This window comes from Eutrema salsugineum, unplaced genomic scaffold, assembly GCF_000478725.1.
Source record: "Eutrema salsugineum unplaced genomic scaffold, Eutsalg1_0 scaffold_1, whole genome shotgun sequence".
NCBI classification, from domain to species: domain Eukaryota; kingdom Viridiplantae; phylum Streptophyta; class Magnoliopsida; order Brassicales; family Brassicaceae; genus Eutrema; species Eutrema salsugineum.
In genome coordinates, this window is record NW_006256909.1 from 11,391,507 (window position 1) to 11,415,304 (window position 23,798).

Sequence of the window (23,798 nt, forward strand, 5' to 3'; positions counted from 1 at the left end):
CATATATTGTTAATATCAAAAAACATAAAATTCTTAATAGTATGTGCATTCATCAGTTCAAATATAAATGAAATGTCTACATAATCAGGATTACCTATTTAAATCAATAGTATAGGGTGCACCTCCTACCATTGAAACATGTCCTTCTGACTATACATTTTTGACATAAAGAACGATCATACAGTTCAATAGTTTTTCATAATTAGATATAAAAATATGATGATATGTAACATACGTACCCTCGAAATGATTAAGAGGTTTAACCGTGGTAGAGATTATAAATTGAATCATTTTGTTGTATGATCGAATAGTGTTACACGATGGTATTTGGATTACAGCAAATTCATCGATTTCAAACCATGATCCCTCAATCAGTAAACAATCATACTTCTCAATCCATTTCTTTGTAACTCTAGCCTGGATCTTATTACCCTGTCAGAGAAAACAAAAATCAGTTATTAGGCATTAGTTTAACAAAATATATAAGTAGATTCTAATATAGATATCATATTTTTACCTCGATATCAATCATATTCATATCAAGAGTAGTCCCTTTATGTCGAGTGTACTGCTTCCACTTCTTAATTAGTTTAAGACGCACAGTCCATTGTGTTGTAAACTGATCAATATCAGAAATTTTGTCAATAAGAAGAGACATTTTGTTTTCTCTTGAAGTCTGATTTAGAGAATGAGATTATATATGTAAAAGATAAACATATATATGAATTGGAAAGGATTTCACGTGTTAGGGTTTTATTGATATTACCTTACTAATAAGAAATATATTAGGTAACAGAAAGATTATGAATCAACCAAATATTCGTAAATCTTGATTAAATTAAATACATGGTCATAATAAAACGTCATGTACTAATCTCGGAAACTATAATAATAAAGATCATAAATATGTATGGCTACTATATCAATCATTCAGTATCTATACAAACATTCATATAATATTTTATTTAAAATCTCAGACAACTTCTTTCATTCAGTATATATATAAAATCACTAAGTGCTGAATAATTTTATCATGTAATACATAAAAGGCCATTTCAATAATTTGGAAAAAATATATAACAAAAAAATATCATTGTATACGAATTACAATTGTGTGAAAGAAGCTAGAAAAACTTAAAGGGTAAAAAATGTGGAATGATCCATGGCTCCAAAGAAGAGTTTTATATAAATTTTCCTGAAAATGAAAAAATAATAATGAAATTTTTTAACAATTCATCATATATAAATCAAATATATAAAGAAGATAAAAAATAGTAACTTACAAAATAGTTCTACTTGATAAGCTTCTGGAATATTTCTTTGAAGACGACATTCATGGTCTGTTTCTGTGGGTTGCCTTTTTTGTCAACAATGAGAACCTTTAACCCTGCTTTAGACTTAACTCTGGATAGAGCAACATACAACTGACCATGTGAAAAAACAGGTCTAGGCAAATATAAACCAACACTTGAGAGTGTTTGTCCCTGACTTTTATTGATGGTCATAGCAAATGAGACCATCAATGGGAATTGTCTCCATCTCATTCTGAAAGGGAATTTGCCTTCAGGAGGTGAAACAGACAATCTAGGTATATAGACTTTCTGACCGAGTGTATGCCCTGTTAACACAATTGCTTCAATGATATGATCAGCTAGTTGAGTCACTTGAAGCCTGGTTCCATTGCATAACCCACTATTGGGATCAATATTCCTTAGCAACATAACAGGTGCTCCTACCCTCAACTTTATACAATGATTAGGCAAACCAGAAATCTTTATGTTATTCAAAAAGTCTGGAGTATAAACACTACTGTCATGATTCGAAGTATCTGATGGATCTATAGAATCCGAACTTAGATAGACTCTCTCTTCACCTGTTTACAAAAATGGTCAGTTAATAAGAAATTATTAAAATCATAGTACTACATATAATAATCCAACAAAATACAAATAACGATTATGTATATAGATTATACCTCGAAGAGCAGACATCATGTAATCATTAATCGTGCATACATCATCATTAGTTGGACATAAAATTGCTCTTTCCTGGAAAAAGTTAGGATTGGTTTGGTCTTCAAATCCTAATCCATAAACAGATTCAACAATAGCCTTGATCGGCTCATTTCACTCTGTTATCAAAAGTTCCTCGGGCATATCAATCATGACTTCCCCTGTATTTGGTAGATTAACCTTACCATCGCCTACCCAAAGAATCCATTCAGAAAAGGATTTGATTTCTTCTGCAACACTTGCATCAATGTCTGCCAATAAACGCATGTTTTTGGTTAGTTTCAAAACTTTACATGCGTCCCATAGATAAGAAGAACATAGAGATGTCCTTGTGATATCTTCTCTTCCACCACCAGTTATAACAGGCAAGACTTGTCGGAAATCACCACCAAAGACAACAACCTTTCCACCAAAAGGTTTATCTTTATGCATAGGAATAACATCACGCATACTCCGATCTAAACTCTCAAAACAAAATTTACTCATCATAGGAGCTTTATCCCAAATGATTAATGAGGCTTCAGCCACTAATGCAGCTAAATCTGATCCTGGATGCATATTGCAAGTAGATAGCTCATATGGATTTAAAGGAATTCCAAATCGTGAATGAGCTGTTCTTCCACCAGGCAATAAAAGAGCAGCCATACCACTACTGGCCACGTTTAATACAATTTGTCCTTTAGAACGAATGGCAGCAGATAAAATTTTCCATAAATGTGTTTTTCCTGTTCCACCAAACCCATATAGGAAAAAAACACCACCTTGGTCTAATGTAACAGCTTCCATTATCTCTGAGTATACTTTCATCTGCTCTTCAGTTAAACCAGGAAGCATCTTATTATGGAGAGCAGACATCTCATCCTTATCATAATTCTTTTCATCGAATAACAATCGATTAATGGAAGCATTATGATAACCATCAGATGGAAGAGGCATACCATCAAAATAAGCCAAAGAACTTTCATTGCTACGCATAATTATCTCAATTGCATCCGATGTATAATTTTTGAGCTGGTCTTCAGAAAGGGTTAAATCTACAACAAACGATGGAAACAATTAATAAAATATAATATGATGGTTATGTCATAGATATATTTTGTTCCAAACATTTAAGGAAAATACCTTCTCTGTTTTCTAATCTCCTTCGTCGATATATGATATCATCTGAAAGAAGTTGCCAAGTCTCATTCCAAACTCCACATGGATTAAGAATACTATCCGTAATGAGCATAACAGCAAAAAGTTTCCTTAGGAAAGATCCGGATCCCCAAATGTTTGCTTCTTTCAAAGCTTCTATGTATTCAGTGTCATCATCTAGCAAACCCAAAGCATAACATGCATCCTTGAATGTAGGATATAGAACTTTGTCAACCGTTTTAAAAAAATCAAAACTGGTTGGACATTGGACCCTGTTTAGCAATACACGTAAATAGTAAAGCTGACCACATGCTAGAGGAACATATGTTAGTCTCCTTATAGCCATACCATTTTGTCTTGGCCTCTACTCAACCTCTTTTCTGTCGTATATAAACACTATTGGGAATTCGGCATAGGTGAGATTCTTCGATAATTCAGGATATTTGTCCCAAGCTTCAAAGAAAGCAAGTAGCATTGAACTCTGAACTGATCTGCGATTAAGAACTGTTTCTACCGGGTCATCATCACCATACACACATGGTTGTTCTCCAGGGAGATGGAAATATAATTTTTCCACATGCAAACTTCTATAATGTATTGCAAAAGCAAGTATACGCCAAGATGCTTCGCAAGCAGATACATATATGTTGATATATTAAGCAAATTATAGATAGTTAAACATATGAGGAAAACGACAATATAAGTGTTGAATACTTATAATTGTAAGTTCGATAAACAATAAATACCTGCATTCAAAATACTCTCTAATCTCATCTTTAGTAACTTCAGATGCGTCGTCACCATCCTCGTTCGCAAACTCACCAATGTCTTTGGCATTATTCTCGATAGTAGCTAAAACTCTATCAGGACCTTTGTGGATGTATTTGAATAAATACTTGATTGACCTAGCTTTTGTACACCACTCAACATTGATATGTGCTCTATAACGCAAAAATAACTTTCTGTTATATGGAACAACCCAACTGTTATCAAGTCTGATACCATTTTTCTCAACAAAATCATCAGTTTGTCTCCTCATATAATGTGGAAAACCAATGTTATCAACAACAGTCCGGTCACAGTATTTATTTGGAAACATCTTGGAACACCGTCCATTTACCATGCATGGAGAACTCTTATTTATATTACCACATGGACCATGTATCATGTTCTGCTTCACAACTTCATATAACTCAGGATCGGTTTCTTTATTAGGAATCTCAGCTGATATTACTTTATCTATTGATTCAGGTGTAGGAAATTTGTATTTCGATGCCATCCAAATCAAAATATGAGCATGAGGAAGTCCTCTCTTCTGAAATTCAATTGTATAGATTCCTGTAAAATAGTATAATACATAATCAGTATCGTAAAATATATGATATTAGTATATGAAATGACATAAATTTGATTTACTAAAACATACCACAAACAGTTTCACCAAACAACTTTTTTTTCAGTCAAATCTGTCATTAGGGATTCCAGCTTCATCTTGAATATACGACAACAAATATCAGGCCTGTCTTCAGGTTTGAGATTTTGTTTTTGACAATACCTAACAATCTCTGGCCAGTTTGGATTGCAAGTGAAAGTGATAAATAAATCGGGAAATCCGAAGTATTTACAAATAGCCATTGCATCCAAGTAATTGTTATTCATGTACCTAGAACCACCAGTGAATGATGCAGGAATCAAAATACGTTTTCCAGTATTGGATAGATCACTTTGGCCTTCATTATGCGCTTCAACTAAATTTACAAACTTCTCAGACCTAAGTTTGACTTGGTTGTTCCTGAAGTATCGTAATCTATTAGCTTCAATCATTGTAAATACGTCGACCAAAAATTGCTGGTATAGTCGTTTATACCGAATTATTGTCTGAGATTCCATCAACATATCCTGAATTCGATATGAATAATATTCTCTCATACTGATAGTCTTCCGTTTTCTGTCCTCTTTATGTGAAAAACCATCTTCAATACCAACTTGATAGCCATCTTCAGCGTAAGGAAATAATAGAGGATATTGCAGAGCTCGATAACCAACGTATAATTCACTGATTCTTCGAAGACTACCATCCTTTGCTTCTAACATAATGTCTCTATTGTCTAACCCTTCTTCAAAATCACCAGGAATTAATGCAGCAACTTCCGTTGCAGTTGGCAAGTTATGTGTTCTAGCATCTTTGTCTCTCTTGGCTATTAGAACCATTCGAACAGTTCCTCAATATCTGAATTTTGGTACCTGTCCTTGTAAGAACGAAAAGCTTTAACCAACGGATTGCAATGATTTAACATCTTCATTAAAGCTTCAATTAGCTCAGGCCGTAGCTTGTTGTCAATTTTACCATTCTTGCTGTAAATGAAAATGTTAAAGCATGGTGAAAATTAGTCTACGTAAACACAGTCAGAATTAAACAATGAATAAATAATTATGTACCTTAATGAAAGTTCTCTATTACGAATCTCATTAATTGTATCGTGAATATAAAGCTGTAAGAACTTGGGTTTTTCATTTGCATTAGGCATCAAACTACCAATAAGATGGTAGTTTTCACCATGTAGCTGAAAAACCTGTGGTCCTTTACCTTTGTTTATATCATGATTTATTTTGCCTCCTATAGAGGTAAAAGAAAACATCATGTTATATGCTCTAATATTTTCACGGAAATGACGACAAATCTCATCGTCACTTGTGAAGAGATATAACAGTAGAGGAGGAGGTTGTTGTAACATTGGGAGCTTTACTTTTCCTTGCATACAACAAAGCGTGAAAATGTATGTCTTCAATTTTTTTTTCTTGCTGATCCTCTCGTTAAACCACATACAGGTAGAGCAGTGTGTACAATGATAAATAGGGTCGCCATCATCGTGGTAACCTATAACATGACGAATTCCAATTTATTATACATCAGTAAACAGTAAGCTGATACATCCAAAGTCAACTACGTTACCATTAGGCTGAATTACAGGTCCAATATCTACTTGAGATTGAACAGTACTACATACAGGGATGTCATGATCATTTGCAGGTGTATAATTCCTTTCTACACCTTCCAAAGATAGTGTAGATTGTAAACCACTTGGATCATAGATTGTCGAAATTCCTGACAACACAGTAATGTTTATGGAAGTAACTAATATAGAAAAATTTAATCATAATTACGATAGCCAATAGAATACCTTACAATACACGACCATAATTAATAATATTGTGGAAAGTAACATGAATATACATACCTGAAGCTTGAATGTTTGCATGTCTCTTTTTCAAGATAACCTGTCTCCTATTAATCCTTGACAATCTTTGATTTTCTAAAATGGAATTGGTAATGTTACTTAGTGGATTACTTTGTGATTGAGGAATAGGAACATTGGATGTATCTATACAAATATTGAAGAAATATTAACAATTAAAATACGTCCAAAATTAAATTAAAGTATTTAACAATTACCCTATCAACTTATACATGATTATACCTTTCCTTTTCCTTCCTGATTTTTTTCCATGGTTGTTAGATAAAGTAGAAGTCGATGAAGTAACATAGCCTATTTTTCATAAACCAACTTATCAAAATGTTAGATAAGATAAAATATAATTTCTATGTCATATACATCATAATTATACACAAAGATTTGAACATATTTAATACATGATACCTGATTGCGAAGTAGTTTTGGGTGATATATTACATGGTTGCGTTGCTTTCTCCATAGCAGAGTTCCAAAACGAAACAACTATTAATTGATAATATGAAGGACACAATTGTGATTAAGCAATCTCTTTAATTAAGAAAGTATATAAACAATCAGGATATAACAACTAAGTTATTAAGGATACGGACAGACTCTATCTTTTCACATGTGATTTATCTTGATGGATCATCTCTTAGTTTTGCTAGTTGAAGTAAATCAAGAAATGAAAAACTCATTATATCAAATGTAAACGGTATAATAGAGATTGAATTGAAAGAAATATAAACGTACGTGCACTTCTAGAACTTTTAGATGGATGACTCAATTCTATATTTTCATTTCGTGAATTTGAAGGTCCATCGTTGAATTTGAGATTTCTTTTGACGTCTGTTATGTTTCTATCAGGTAAAACATGATTTCCAACGATGGGTTGATCTAATTTTCCTGAAAATGAATATGAAACAAAGTAGTCATAATTATTTAACATGTTTTAAAATAATAAAGAATATATTAAACTAAATATATAAAAGTAAGCTTACTTGATTGAGTTTTTTTTCTTCTGGTCTTATCAGGATTTTGGTTATATGAGATATTTGAGTATCCTGATATAGAATATCGACTATCACAAATATTTGCTGTTGGTATAGTTGGCAGAATTTGATTTGAGCCATAACATGGAGTGACTGGACTTGGTAGATATTATAAAGAAAATACTTTAGTTATAAAAGAGGTTTCATTCAGGACAACACAAACATAAAGAAGAAGGGTTAAAAAATACTTGTTTGTGTACCTGTGTAATTTTCTTTTCCTGTTACTGATGTTACAGGAGAACAACAAAATTTAAAGATAATGCAGTTGTCTATGAATAAATTGATTACAATGAAAATAAATAAACTACATACTTGGGCTAAGTTGGTTCCTTTTAAGATAACTTGAAGCACTGGGACCAGTTCGGGTATTACTGATATCTCCTAATATATTTCGGAAAACACCAGGAATTGAAATTGGAACTGGCAATGCTTTTCGTTTAGGGGTAACTTCATTCTGTCCATTGGCATCTGTATATAATAAAAACTTCGAGGTTTCACTCCATATTTATTATCTAAGTACCAAACAATCATAAATAGTTGAGCAATATAAGTTGTTCAATGATGTTTCATCTTGGCCCATAGGAAATAAATATAATACGTACTCTAACTACATTGATTCCTTTTTCGAGTACTTGAAGTTGTCGGGGGGTTCTGAATATTAATGATATCTCCAAAGGTATTTTCGAAATCATCAGGATTTGAGATAGGTACTGGTAATGGTACTCGTGCAGGGGTAACTTGAATATTTCCATTGTGTTCTGTAAATAATACAAAAATATATGTGGAACTTTTAGATAGACCATTTATAAATCGGATTCTTAAGTAATTTATTGTACTTTCTTAAGAATATACAAACCCGAGTATAAAATTGAGTTTATTAGCGAATGAACCATAACTTTTATACCTGGGTTGATGAAATCCAATTTAGGTCTTTTGGTTAAGATGTCATGATCTTTATCCATTGCAGAAGACGATTTTTTGTTCTTTTTCATTATTCTACAGATTTGTGAGAATGTAGAGAATCGATATATGCGTAAGATATATTTAATATTAAGAATTGAAAAGTAGTAGGCATCTTAATAGGATAGTTACAATATTCTAAAGATTGGTTAAGATTACAAATAAATTGAGAATTTATCTAAACATGGAAACTTTAGGAATTAGTTTAAGTTCTTTTAATTATGATTGGTTGTGTTAATATTCACGAATTAGCATATATATACGACAGAATATAGTAGTTACGATCATTTTTCTAATTTTGTAAAATGTACATATATTTCTAATTTTATATTTAAATACAGAGTTGTTATAGGATACAACTCTAATTGTAAGTGCTAAAAAAATTTATGTATTGCCAAAGTAATAATGACTCCAAATATTTTGCATGAATGTTGTAAATGTTTAATTGCCATGCATAATTTCTTTTCATATTAGGCTTGAGTTTGGCAAAACCATCCGTACATGCAGTTATTTTTCTTTGTTATATATACTAATAAATTAAAACTCCTCAGTTACTAATTAAATAGCAAAACATAATATAGTTAAAAATTCCTGCTTTTATTAAACTTTAAATAACAAACCACAGAAAATCTGTAAACAGAAAAAAACAAATCCTACGGGCAAGGAAAAAAATAACCGAAACTTAAACAATGAGATATTGTAGTAAATCCTAAGAAACAAAGCAAGCAGGAGAATGCATATTGTTAAAGAAACGAAGACTTCAGTCATCAACTTTCTCCTTCTTAACAGGCTTCAGAGAAATCTTTTCTTCACTCAATCCAGTCTTCATGTCCCCATTGAAAGCTTTCTTAGAAGTAGACTGTTCTCCATTATGATCATCAAAGTCAATTATCTCCTCGCTTTTCCTTTTTGACTGTGGTGAATTATCATCGTCGCCACTGTCAAGTAAATCTTAGGAACCTAAAATGACAAATGTGAACAAATACGTTTATGTACAGTCTTATAATCTTAATGAGAGGCATCTAATTCATAAATAGCATACCTGTTCATCGGGAGTTATAAATCCCATTTCTTCAGACTTGACATCAGGGGTAGTCTATAAATAAAACAATACATTAACAATGATCAAAAGACAATGAAATATGAATAAATATTAATACGAATAAATAGTTTAGGGATCAAACCAAAAATCCGGATATTTCTGAGAATTCTTTGACCATGTCACTTTGGGTCACAATCTTTGTAACTTTGTAAACATCACTGTTGAAAACGATGTTTGAACTCTCAAAAGATAGCTTGAAGAGATAAGTTTTCCCACAAATGTTACTAATTGGAAGAGGTAGTACATCAGGATCTTGGATCTGCAAGCAGTTTAGCAAACATATAAGTTTTCTAATATATATAGTAAGATTGACTATAATAGAGTTGATAGTAAACTGCATAACTACCTCTTCCACAGATTCAGTCAATTGTGCAGCTGTTTGATTTACAACTTTCATGGCAAGCTTATCAAAGATTAAGAACTTTGTTTCGCCAGTGTTGTCCATTACACGGAAAGTCAGCATAAACCTATGTTAGCATAGAACAATATATGAATATAAATATTATAAATAAAAATTACTAATATTATTTTTGCTCTAAAAATTGCATCCAAGACTTACGCTGGTACGACACTTTCAACATCATCCTTACATTTGCCACATTTCCATAACTGTTTACGAAATGGCCTACCAGGATATTGCTCCTTCAACAAATCCATATCAAGAGGAAGCACCTTTTTAGAGCACACTTTGCATGACATATAGTACCATCCAAACTCAGTGTCAATAGACATGATGGTAGCCATAGTCACACATTTTTCAACCTAATAATTGAAGCATTACTTTCTTTTAAAAACCCAATCGCCATATATTGTTTAAGAAATATGTGTACCACGCAAACTAAATACCTCAGATGCACCAAGTATTTCACTTATTGTCCGGCGAGGGGTATGTAAGAAGAAACCATCTCTTACAGAAACAGAATTGACAATGGTCAATTGGTTAGGGTGTGTGTATGACAAAGTCACATCATCTTTTGGTAAGCTGTAAAGGAAAAAAAAATCGGTTATTTTAGTGACATGAAAGTTAACTAAATGGAAAATTGATAAAAGTTATAGATATAAATATACCGGTTTCTAAAAGATTTTATTTCAGGGAGATCAGGATCTGTCATCACAATGGAAGAACTGTAACAATTGCCAATGCTCCATACACCTAAATAATGAAATGTCTTGAAAGTTATATATATTTTTTAAAAACGATATTTTGTTTTTTATCAAAAAACATTTGTTTCGTACCTTGATACAATTTTAACTTTCCAAATCTTAACACGAAGCAAATGGTAGCATTGGTTGCATGTGTAGCAACACTCTCCAAACTTTCGGCGTAATTCCCCCATAGAACACAATTCAGGCGCACATCACTAAAAAACAAAATACATTAGACGTCTTATTAACAATATTTAGGTGTCAAAGGGAATTAAAAAACCTTGTGTCACGAAGTGTCATTGTTAGACGTTTGGTCTGTTTTTTGTTAACGTTGAGAATCTCAACCTCACCAATACTAACAATTTGTCCAACAATATCTGCAAAATAAAAACATAAACCAATAATTAGATGTAATATGCTTTGGTTCATATTAATAATGTATGCGAAATATAAATATACCATTTACCTATTAGAAAATAAGGATTCAACTTGCCATCGTGAATATCAGTGAAGTTCACAAACTTCAACCCAAGAATTGTGGCATCCAGATCTTCAGAAGGTCTGACAGACGTTGTGGCAGCAAACTGGATCTTGTAAACATGAGAGGTAGTTCTGAACTTACCACCGTTGTGAGTGACTTGAAAATTAGTGATGATCTTAGTAGTTCCTTCCTCTAGAAGATTTTCAAATTTTTTGATGAATTGCTTCTTCATACTAACATGCATAGTTTGATTCTGCATGGCAATATAATAATAAGCAAAACGTTAAAAAATATATATATGATGAAAATGGATCAGTATGAATAACGAACAAACAAAGTACAAAACAATACCAGTTCATCGACAACGACCATCTCCATCGTCTCGATCCCATTCAAATACTGTTTCCACAACTTCAGTATCTTGACACGGATCCTCGATTGGGTTTTGAATGGCTTTAGGGCAGTGAGGGATGTGAAGGTCGACATCGCAAACTTTGCAAGAGGGAGTATGTAAGCTAAATATTGGTTAGCTGGAGTGATGAATTCGATATCAACAGTGGTAACTATATATAGCGAAATAACGAATGTGGTGAGTCCAGGGTAAATCTTCGATGCAATCTTTAGAAGAGGGAAAATATTGTAGGCGGTAAATTATGAATTTGAATTTGAAATGACTTTGGAATATGATAGATTTAGGCAATTTTGATATATTTAATTTGCAATATTGTTCGTTGTCCATAAAGGGTCTATTTTTTTTAATTACTCCTACAAATACGGAATACGGAATATTTTGATTTAGGTAGGTAAAGTGCATCTAAAATATATCAAAAATATAGGAATTGTTTAGACTATCCAAACAATGATTTAAAATTCGGTTATATAATTTCAGATTGATACGGTTACGATAATATAGGAAGGTAATATAATCATTAACTGATAAATTTGGAATATGCATACATTGATTCCATTTATGCTTAATCATTTAATTGTGTCGAGAAATTCGGAGGAAAGTTTAAGGTGGAGTTATGATTTCTTGAATATTACGGTAATTAAATTTTAAAACTAAATGAACCGAGATTATGGGATCACGTATATTGACACATTAATGTAAACAATATTGTAGCTAAGATTTGAAACTTATGAAGCGGGAATATGGAATCATATATATTGGACTGAATATAATTATAATTATAAATTGTATAAATACATACCTCATTTTTATAATAGTAATTATGTAGAATAATAAAATTTGTACTTCTCAGAATGTTGATTTATGATAGGAATTATCAATTGTATAAATACATACCTCATTTTTATAATAGCAATTATGTAGAATAATAAAATTTGTACTTCTCAGAATGTTGATTTATGATAGGAATAAAGAAAATAAAGAAAATAAAGATAGTAATAATTTGACTGATTTTTTTTTTAATCAATCGATTGCTTTGACAATTTAAATTAGTATATACTTATTTTGTGTTGAAAATAAGGTAGATGAGATGAAAATGATGCTTGTATAAATAATTTTTTTTAAAAGAAGTCAGTTGAACTAAATAAGGAAAACGAATAAAAAATTAGTAAATAATAAATTAAATTCTAATTGGCGGAGGGAGGTAAATAAGGAAATAATAATAGGTGAAATATAATAAATTATTTAAATGAAAAATGCTGAGAAAAATTGTGGGAGCGACACCTCAGCAAAATGACCTCCAAATTCTTCCTGTTTAATGTATAGAGGATGAGAGTCGGGAGAGTTTTCTCTCCTCTTAGGGTATCCACATCAACACCATTAAAAATAAACATATATTAAATGTTTATTTATTTAATACGTAATTATATTTATTACTATATTTTAAGTTTAAATAAAGTAAAATTTAATACTAATCCCATAAATTTAGAATATAATGTGATTGAATTAATGAATATAATAAATGTTTTGATGTAAACAAGATTAAAAATTATATTTTTTTATTGACGATATATTATTGAAAAATGATAAATATAAAAAGAAGTTAGAAAAACAACAATGACAAAAAATCAAAAAATAATGAAAAATAAAAAATAGGAGGAATAAGAAAAATTAAAATATATATAAAGATGAAAATAGATAAAGAAGATAAAGAAAAATTGAAAAAAAGAAGAAGAAAAAGGAGAAGTCGAAGACGATAAAAAAGAAGATGAAAAAAGGGATAAAAACAAAAAAAAAAAGTACACAAAACTATTAAATAAAAATTTTAGAAAATACAAAGACTAAGATATTGAAGATGAAAAAAGAGAGGAAGATGAAGATAACAAACTATGAGAATATGAAAATGAATTAAGAGAATAGAAAATTAATCAAAAAAGATAAATAGTTGTTCAACAATTCATAATAATAGCTGTTACTTCATTTTTTTTTGTTAGATTTAACATCAACATATAACTCCGCGCGAAAAGCGGAATAAATACCTAGTTTAATTAATAATTAAGAGAAACAAAAAATGCAAGAGTCAAATCTTAGTTTGTCAACAAAAGAGACTTAAATCGTCGTATTCCAAAGTTTCCATATTTCATGATTTTCATATTTTGTTAATGACCAAAAAGTCCCCATCGTCAAGTTGATAATGAAAGCCACGTCCCATAAATAGATAGAATAATAGAAGATATCGAACAATTAAATTCTAAGAAGCAAGAAAAGATGGAAGAGGGTGTTATTCTTTATTTCTTTAACGAATTGGTTTGGAAATCTATAAAAGGTTTATATATTCTTGTAAAATTTACTGATTTTAAAATTTACTATTCTCTACAGAAACACAAATGGATCGGTTCGAAAAAATCTCAAATGTACAACTTACAGCTTACAAGCCTACAAGGCTACAACATAACCATTTTGAATATATATTTTCTTTTGAAAAGCATAGAGTTGTTACAAGTAATAGAGCCGGTCTATCCAGTTATATCTATCACTACAACGGACTGCAATCATACTTTTTAGGTAGTTTACTCCTTAAGTTTATAGACATCGCTTCAAGCACTACTTTTCAAATGCATGGGTTTAACAATCCACCGTGATACAAATCACCAAATACAAATAAGCTCCGATCCAATGTTTATTGTTTTATATACTAAGAAAAGAAATTATGATGAACGATTTGAATAATTTTAAAAGTTGCCGGAGAGCATCATAGAGACAAGTGGCAAGCCATCTTTGTCATCAAACGAGCCAGAAATCTACAGACCAGGACCAATAAGGTTTGTACGGGCTTTGATATAGTTACACGGACCACGGTTTTAATGGTTGGCCCATTGCGGTCTAAAAAGTTATATATGTCACTATCTGGGCCAAATGGACGCGGGCTAAGGAGTTACCGGATCAACGTCTTTTATTTTTTGGTCGACTTTTGCATTATAAGCCCAAAAGAGCAATTACAAGGAGTGGAGTTAAACCCAAGAGATACAAACTTAAGCCCATAAAGATAACTACGTGTTATAAGCAAGGCAATAAAGAGACACGTGTATAAACACGTGTTTGCAAACAAGTTGGGTTGGAAATACATCCGACTCAAGCACAGCAAGCTTCACCGGAATCTGGGAAATTCATTATCCGCCGGCAACAACATCCAGCAAAGACAGCGCTTGATTCACGATCACACCACCTCATCCTTCTGCGTAAATTACCAAGTGTTTAGAACAAAGACTCGCAAGCTATCCGATTTTTGAAGTACGAGAAGTCACGGCAAGGCTAGAGATTAGAGCAGTCGCAGAACTTTGCTCTCCTGTTCTGTTCTAAACCCATCAACGATCTTCATAAATACGATTCTTTTGCATGCGAAGAAACCTTCATCCAAAGCCGATTTTACGGCCCTAATAGGGGGTATGAAGGAATTTACTCTCCTGATACTAAGAATCGAGCAGATCGGCGAAAGCAGAGTCTCCGAGCAACACATGGCGTTTATCTCCTCCGATGGAAGAAGATGAAAGAGCTGCAAAAGGATTGATACAAACTAAACTAAACTAACTAGAAAAAATCCGAACACAGTCGGAGATGAAATCCAAAAGGACCAACGTCTACTCTAAAATTTTCATAAAATAACAAATATGAAATGAAATTTTCTTATTTTATTCGACAAAATTAACCAGGTGAAATTTTTTATTTATTTCATATTTGTTATACTTATAAGTTGAGAGATATATGCATAAAAAACTTATAAGTTGAGAGATATATGCATAACAAATATGAAATGAAATTTTCTTCGACAAAATTAAACATGAACTAAAAAAAATTTCTTTTTTTTCTTCTTCTTGAGGCCTTCTCCAAGCTTTGAACAAAAAACCAAATTTCAAATTCTAAAATTTATATTGTATCATATATTCATATGTATATTTCATGTTTTTTTTTATATATATTGAAATACAATACTTTTTATAATCCTATATATTAAATGAGAATATAGTTTAATGAAAAAAATTGATTTGTTATAATTTGATTGGCTTAGAAAAGCTTCCTTGCCAACGTCAATGATGACATTTATTCCACGTCAAATGTGACATGGCAAAAGAGCTAGCTCTGTGCAATTTCATTGGATGTTGATGCTGATGTATAATTTCTGTCCAAGTTTTCTGATTTAATAAAAAAAACAAAAAAAAAATCATAAACGGATAAACACGTGGATCTTTATACCCGATCCGGCCCAATTATCTGTATTTTAAAAACACCATTTGGCCCTATACGTCATACAAGCCCATTTATAAAATTTTTGATATTGTGGTTTTAAAAAACTATTTATCGCTTATATAGAATATTTCGATATTAAATTCAATTGATTCAGTAAGATTTTGTGGATAAATTACCGCTCATCTATGGCAATTCATTTCATTTGAATATTTGAATTTAAAAACATTCCCCGAAATATAGGTACTTCTTCTAACTACAATACGAATATTCTCTAATTTGAATTTAATAGTTTAGGGTTTCTTCAGCTCAATTGTTTTCCATATATATAGCATCATACCAAAAGGCCGAAACAATACTATCCTCTTCTCAAAATGTCTATAGTACGCCTATATGGAGCTCCTACTGTTCCTTTTGCTAAATTAGATCCTACTACCATTCAGCAAGTTAGGGCTAAGATATGTTACATTTGGAAAGTGATTAACAAACATTCACGTTTTAGAGTCGAAATGATTTTAATTGATGAGGAGGTATGTCATTTATTAACTCTTGAATTTTTATGTCATCTTGATTTTATATTTGAACTACATAGTGATAAAAACTTCGACATAACATGGATCAAGGATTCACGCTGTCAGCGATGAAGAAATGTTCGAAAAACACAAGGGCCTTCTTATTGAAGGGAAAACTATTTCTTTTACTTGCTTTTTATTAAGAAAGTACCACGGTGTTTTTAGGACTACTTTTTTGCCATTGAAGATTTATTTCTGCCGGACAATCGTTGCATGCGTATGAGATTTATGATTTGTCAGCAATAGTGCCTGAAAAATATTTGACTGATTTCAAGCGTATCAAGGACGGCAAGGTGGACATAAATCTTCTTTTCGATATGTTTTTTTATTGGTTAATTCTGTTAAACGTTCATGTTTTACTTTATTATTAATTTCTTGATGTTGTTATTGAAGATGTTATTGGACAAATTGTCACGGTGGGGAGTATTGAATTTGTTCAAATTAAAGGCAAAAGAACCGGCAAATTGTGGATTACACTACGTGATACCAAGTAAGTTTTAATATTTTTCTTATATTTTAAAAATTTTTTTAACATGCGTCACTGATTTTCTTAATGCTCAAGCGATGTTCACCTTAAGTGTACACTATGGGGAGAATATGCATTGATGACCGTTGAGTACATTAAACAGCATATGGAGTCTGTCGTTGTCTGTCTGATGCGCTTTGTCCGTATTCAAGAGTTCAAACGTGAGTTCTCAATATCTTATAGTCCACAAAGTTGTCAGTAACTCTTAACAAGTTATGCGAAATCTTTTAATTTGATTGTTTTTAGGTGTTATTTCAATATCAAACTCTTTCAACTCCACAAAAATTATGTTTGATACTGACAACAAGAACGTCAAAGACTTCAAAGATAAGTATGTTTTCGGTAATATATACACTTATCAAATCGTGAAACAATATTGTATTAACCATATATTTTTTTTAATTATAGGTTGCCTAAAAACAACCAAGTAGTTGTTCACGCTGATCAGAGTTATTCGGATTTAACCATTACCGAGTGGGATTCTAGATCAGAGGTAATATGTCCTCCGTAATTGTACGGCTTCGTTAACAACAATTTTGAAGTTGTGCTAAATTTAAAATTGTTTTTCAATTAATCTTTGATGTTTTCAGAACATTTGTAATACTTCCTTTGGATCGTCACACCATGCAAACAATCAGCTGAATAGTCACGGCATTTGTGAAGACGCCTCCGAGAAATGCATGAATAACAAGCGTCCTAGGAAGTAATTCCATTAGAACTTAAAATTTCTGAAAGATCGAACAACATGTCTCTGCCTGTAGTTTGGTTTAGAAATATCTTATTATCTTCTACATGATGTTCATGAATATTTGTATTTCTGCTTCAAATAATTATCCTCATATGTTATCTTCTACATGATGCTCAAAGTTGCAACTTTTCTTGATAATCCCCTTTTATTGCCAATACGAACCTAACAATGTAATGTAGATTTTGAATCAACAAATCATGTACAGCGAAACGCAGAGCTATTAATATTAAATGTAAATTTATAAGTTTCGTAACTATTGGAGAAAAGTATGTCAAATGGAAATTTAATCTGGCTCAGTCATATTCATTAATATATTTGAATAAGGAAATATATGTATTTTATTAAGATATGTACGTCTGTATGAGATATCTCATATTATTAGCAAATAAGTATTTATTATACCAAGGTAGTAAAATGGGGATAACAATAAATATTTTGATTTAATGACTTTTTCTAGAAATATACATTTATTCCTAAATTCACAGAATATTTTATTTTTCTCCATAAAAGGAAGGTAGATTCGTTTTGAAATATTAAATAATTTTACACAACCGTAATTTGAATTAACAATACATAATCTTAGGAAACCAATTAATGTAAACAAGATCTTTTTTATTGAAAAATAATTACATAGATTTCTAGGTGACTGTTTTCAAAATTCAAATAGTCATACGCAGGTGAAGTTTAAAAATGGCTTCTGGACATAATTCATCTAATAAGGAGAACTAACCTCCACTCTTGAAACGTTAGTTAACATTTAATCATATGGCTGTTTATATGATCGTTAGATCTTAACTATTGCATGTCCAATCAGGTGGGAGACGTAGGTGTTCAAGTATTGGACAATTTCCTAATGAAACGCAAAGTGACAATGGAAAAAGTCAATGCGTTCAACATGAAAATGATTTCCCACCCCTCCGAAAACGTAAGTACTATGCCTGGTACTAAACTTTTTGTATACATATTAACAAAACCTCTAATGTTTAATACTTAATCATTTTTTGGAAAATAAATATACTTATTACGTATCTTGTTCTGTAGGTGGCCGACCTAAGATTTCTCAAACCTCACCACCCTTACAAAAGTGTAATGTGTTATCAAGCTGAGTAGTTTTCTACATATATAACCAATATTTACTCATTTCTAAAATTATTTTGAACATATTAAAACCATGATTTACCGTATATATTGTTCAGGCGGTAGACGAAGGCAATTTCAAGACTCATCATCTGCTGATAACTCATCTACGATCACCCACACAAATCAACAAAATACCGATACATTATTCGATATAACAAACCAATCAGGTAGATGTCGTAATGGTTTTTTGTTAATTTGTATGTGTGATCTCATATGAATATCAATTTCTAAGCGTGTGTTCATAATTTCTGTTGTTTTAGATAACTTAGATGATTCTAGAAATCCTTTGTCTGACGTCACAAATTCTCAAGGTTTATTATCAACTCTATGTACATTACAAAAGCTTTCAGCACAAGTTAGCTAATATTATACTTTTCTTATCTTTTTCATTAACAGTTACAAGAAGCCGAACAAGACCTCAAACAACAACTCAAAAAAATAAGGGTTTACAAACGTATGGAAATGAGCCTAATAATTCCAGATTACGACCACATAACTTTAGATCGAATGTTATTTAAGAGCATCCTCAAGGTATTAGTATGATGTTGTGTACTTTTTAGAAATTCTTGAACATATCCACTACATAAAACTGACCGTTATTGTTTCTATCTTATAGCTTATCAAAATAGATATGAGGCTCACAGCGATGATGAAAATGATGACTATGATGAAAATATTAATCCTAATTATGACGAAGGCGAAACTTCAGGAATTGGAATGGAAGTTGATAACGTTGGATCAACCTCAAGATTTCAATTTGGAGATAAACCAAATAGTAAGTACCAATAATGTATATTTTCTTATTAACTTATTTTCATATATAACACTATAATGTGAATTATTTGTTGGTAGAATATTATGATGATGGAGATCCCTCATTCGAATGTGGACACTGTGGAGCTTATTTTTGGTATGGAGAGCGGATTTGTAAATCCAGAAGACAATTGATACCCATATTCACGCTTTACTGTAAGCAGGGGAAAATTGTCCTTCCTAAACTTAGAAATCCTTCGATGGAGTTAATAGAATTGTTATGCAAAGGGGATACATTGAGTAAACATTTTTGTGAGTTTATTAGAGCATACAATATGATGTTTTCTTTCACGTCATTAGGCGGAATAATAGATTACCATTAACAATGGTCGTGGTCCGTATGTCTTCAAAATGAATGGGGAGAATTATCATCAAATTGGTGATATGGTGCCAGACGTCGGCGAGATGCCCAAATTTTTGCAACTTTACATCCATGACACTCTTAATGAGCTATACAATAGAACAGCTGCTTATGGGTACGTCTTATATTCATTTCCCAATACTTTTTTATTATCTAATTAAAGACATAATAAGTGCATACACTTTTTTTTTACATATATTTGTAATATTCTTAGGACTATGGGCGCGGAGACAGATAATTTCAAGTATACTGTCTTGGAAATATTGAAGAAGATGCTTGACAAAGTCAATCCATACGTCAGGGTATTTAGACAAGCTAGAGATAGATATTAGGCTGATGGAGGGGTGACATTAAAATTGAGGTTGATAGAAGGAAGATCTGCTGATGGAAGAACTCATAATATTCCTACTTCGGAGGAAGTTGCAGCTTTGATACCAGGTGACTTTGTTTTTAATATGGAAACTAGAGACATCATTATTGAGTCCAGTACTGACGGAGGATTTCAAAGAATTAGTGAATTACATCCTGCATACCTTCCTTTCCAATATCTGTTATTGTTCTTATATGGAGAGGATGGTTTCCACCTAAAGATTCCAATTGCGTATGACGAATCCAAGGCTAGGAAACATAAATCAGTAACAATGCGAGAGTTTTTTGCATTCCGAATTTGTGAGAGACGTGGTGAGGCTCCTACAATCAATCGATCAGGTAGAATTTTTCAACAGTTTCTTGTGGATGCGTATACCATGATAGAATCCAGTAGACTACGTTATCTGTGGCTCAACCAGAAAAAGATTCGTTGTAACAACTATACAACTATAAAGAACGCATTTGAAGCGGGTGCAGAAAATCTTAGTTCAGAAGATCCAAGAATTTATATGCCGGCGAGTTTTATCAATGGACCACGGTATATGAATCAGCACTTCCTAGACGCTATGGCCATATGCAAATATTTTTGGTTTTCCGGATTTGTTCATAACATTTACGTGCAATCCAAAATGGCCCGATATTACACGGTATCTACAGAAATATAATCTAATAACAGAGGATAGGCCAGACATTATGTGCCGTGTTTTCAAGATGAAGCTGGATAATCTGATGACTGATCTAACGAAGAAAAAATGCGCTATATTTGGTCCAACAGCTGCCAGCATGTTTTATTGTTATAGTAATCCATTGGTGAAATTATGTTATTTAATGTCTTCAAACAGTATTACCATGTTTTAACTTTACTATAATGTCTTTCAGCTATGTACACGATAGAGTTCCAGAATAGGGGTTTGCCACACGCTCATATTTTGTTATTCTTGAAAGATAAGAATAAATTACGAACTACCGATGATATTGACAAGTACATCAGCGCTGAGATTCCTGACAAGACAACAGATTTAGACCTTTATAATATTGTTGGGGAAAATATGATGCATGGACCATGTGGAGCCGCTAAACCTGACAATGTTTGCATGGTGAGTGGGAAGTGTTCAAAGAGTTTTCCAAGACCTTTCAATGATGAAACTTTGATGGATCCCTACGGCTTTCCATCATACCGACGGCGCAGGGATAATAGGTTTTTCACCAAAAATGGTATAAATCTTGACAATGGATATGTTGTGCCATACAACAGGGATCTTATGCTACGTTATCGTGCACATATAAATGTTGAGTGGTGCACTCAAATGCGAGCTGTGAAATATATTCATAAGGGTCCTGACTATGTCTCTACGGCTTTAGACAAAGATGAGGATGGAGTTGTGGATGAATTTAAGAATTATTATAACTGCAGGTATATTTGAAATAATTTTATATATTATATGTCCTATATGATTATAATATTTTTGAGACATTTTAAACTTTTTTCTCCCTAAAATGTAGATACGTCTCTGCTTGCGAAGCAACATGGAGAATTTTAGGTTTTCCAATTCATTATAGGAGTGTTTCGGTGGAAAAACTTTGCTTCCATCTCCCGAACCGTGAAGTTTATGTCCATGATGAAGATGAACCTCTTGAATCTATTCTGAAACGGGTTGGTGTTAGTGTTTCAATGTTTCTAGGTTGGTTTGAAGCATGTAAAAAATATCCAGATGAGTGTAAGCTAACTTATGCAGAGCTACCAACACAATTTGTTTGGCATCTAAAAGATAAAGAGTGGAAACCTTGAAAACGAAGCTTTGCTATATTGGAAGGATTGCTCATATCCATCCAAACGGCGACGAGACGTATTATCTCAGAATGTTAATTAATATAGTCAAAGGTCCAACATGTTATGATGATATTAAAACAGTTGACGGCGTTGTCTTTAAAAATTTCAAAGAAGCGTGTGATGCGTTAGGATTGTTGGATGATGACAAAGAATATATTGAAGGCATCAAAGAAGCTAGCATCTGGGCTTCAGGATGGTATCTCAGGATTTTTTCAGTATAATGTTCTAGGTGATTGTTTAACACAACTTGGCGTAGTTTGGGAAGCAACTTGGGAGCATTTGACGGATGATATACTTTACAGACATCGTCTTAAAAGCGGATATGAAGGTATTCAACAGTTGTAATTATTGAATACATGAAACTTGCTATACAAGATACAATTGCCAACTTGGTCATCATGCTTAACTATATATTTGTGTGTTGTTATTGTTTTAGGTTTGAATCTATTGACCGAGTAGATTAAAAATATAGCATTGCAAGAGATTCATGATTTCATTTGGAAATTGTGATAAATCAGTCAAATGTTATTTAATATGTTTTAATTATAAACAACTTTTGGGGAATATGAAACACAGGAAATAAAAATAAGGAGTCACTCTCTAAGAATTCTATAAATACACACCATAAGAGAATTTTGATCAATTAACCAAGCAAATAATTACTCACTCAAACACAAGCCATACTACAATTATTCTTCTGATGTGATCCTCAGACAGACGTACAAAAAATATGTTTACATGAAAGAAAAATACACGTTTTCCAATATAATATTTCTTGTGCATATGTGGAGAATCACATCAGAATAAGTTGTTTTATTCATTGTGTCGACATAGAGTTATTGTAATTATATTACTTATGAATGCTCACTTTCGACAGGAAGTATACTGTTAGTACTTTATACCAAATTCTGGATAGAGTATTGATAGTATACTTCTTGTAGAGTGAGATACAAGTAATTTTGCTCAGTAGGTAATGAGAAATGTATATCGTTTTCCATAAGTTTTTGCTATTGTTGATTTTGTATTATTCACTGGAATTTTTAGAAAAAAGTCTAATTATGTAGATATTTGTTATTTACCTCGAATGAGATCGAAAATTGTGTAAAAAATACAAACCTTTTAATTGGGATTTTTTAATTTCAACTATAAAGATTTTCCAAATTTGTAGGATTGTTAGATTTATTATTTCTCATCGCAGCAATTATCTAAAATAACCAAAAATCGCAGATAAATATAAGATGTACTTTAGTTAAATTTGAAATTTAAAAAGTTGTTCAATTTTATCAGAGCTCCAAAATTTGAGATATAATTTATCATATTAACAACTAAGTTACGATTAATCCGCATCAACAATACTTTACACTTACAATGATAATAGTTTATTCACTAAATTATAAATTATAAGTTACAGTATATTTAATGAAATATTAATTGGTTGACTGTTGTATTAATTATGTAATATGTAACGGTTGCAAATGTAGTATTTAGTAGATGATTTACCTTAGTATTTCATATATTCAACATAAAAAGTATTGTAAAAAATGAAGACGATTAAAAACAACAAAATAAAAATAAGTTATTGAAATAAAGATTCAGCATGCATTTGCGGGCTTGAACGTTTTATAAAATTTTAATGTTATTGGATATAGTGTTAATTGTATTGG

At 31.7% G+C, this 23,798-nt stretch overlaps 2 protein-coding genes across 2 annotated transcripts; both read right to left on the bottom strand.

The window, feature by feature from the left end:
* Nucleotides 1-1,292: 1,292 nt before the first annotated feature.
* On the bottom strand, nucleotides 1,293-5,360 carry LOC112081952. Its single transcript, XM_024149024.1, has 8 exons — nucleotides 5,017-5,360; nucleotides 4,705-4,941; nucleotides 3,896-4,090; nucleotides 3,135-3,421; nucleotides 2,306-3,046; nucleotides 2,198-2,263; nucleotides 1,976-2,083; nucleotides 1,293-1,873 (listed from the first exon to the last, which is right to left on the bottom strand). Exons 1-8 carry the CDS (start codon nucleotides 5,358-5,360, stop codon nucleotides 1,293-1,295), a joined length of 2,559 nt encoding a protein of 852 aa, XP_024004792.1.
* A 3,794-nt stretch (nucleotides 5,361-9,154) lies between these two features.
* LOC18028448 lies at nucleotides 9,155-11,609 on the bottom strand. Its single transcript, XM_024149025.1, has 9 exons — nucleotides 11,475-11,609; nucleotides 11,109-11,376; nucleotides 10,923-11,019; nucleotides 10,343-10,478; nucleotides 10,056-10,258; nucleotides 9,843-9,963; nucleotides 9,579-9,755; nucleotides 9,437-9,490; nucleotides 9,155-9,307 (listed from the first exon to the last, which is right to left on the bottom strand). Exons 1-9 carry the CDS (start codon nucleotides 11,607-11,609, stop codon nucleotides 9,155-9,157), a joined length of 1,344 nt encoding a protein of 447 aa, XP_024004793.1.
* Between the last annotated feature and the right edge of the window lie 12,189 nt (nucleotides 11,610-23,798).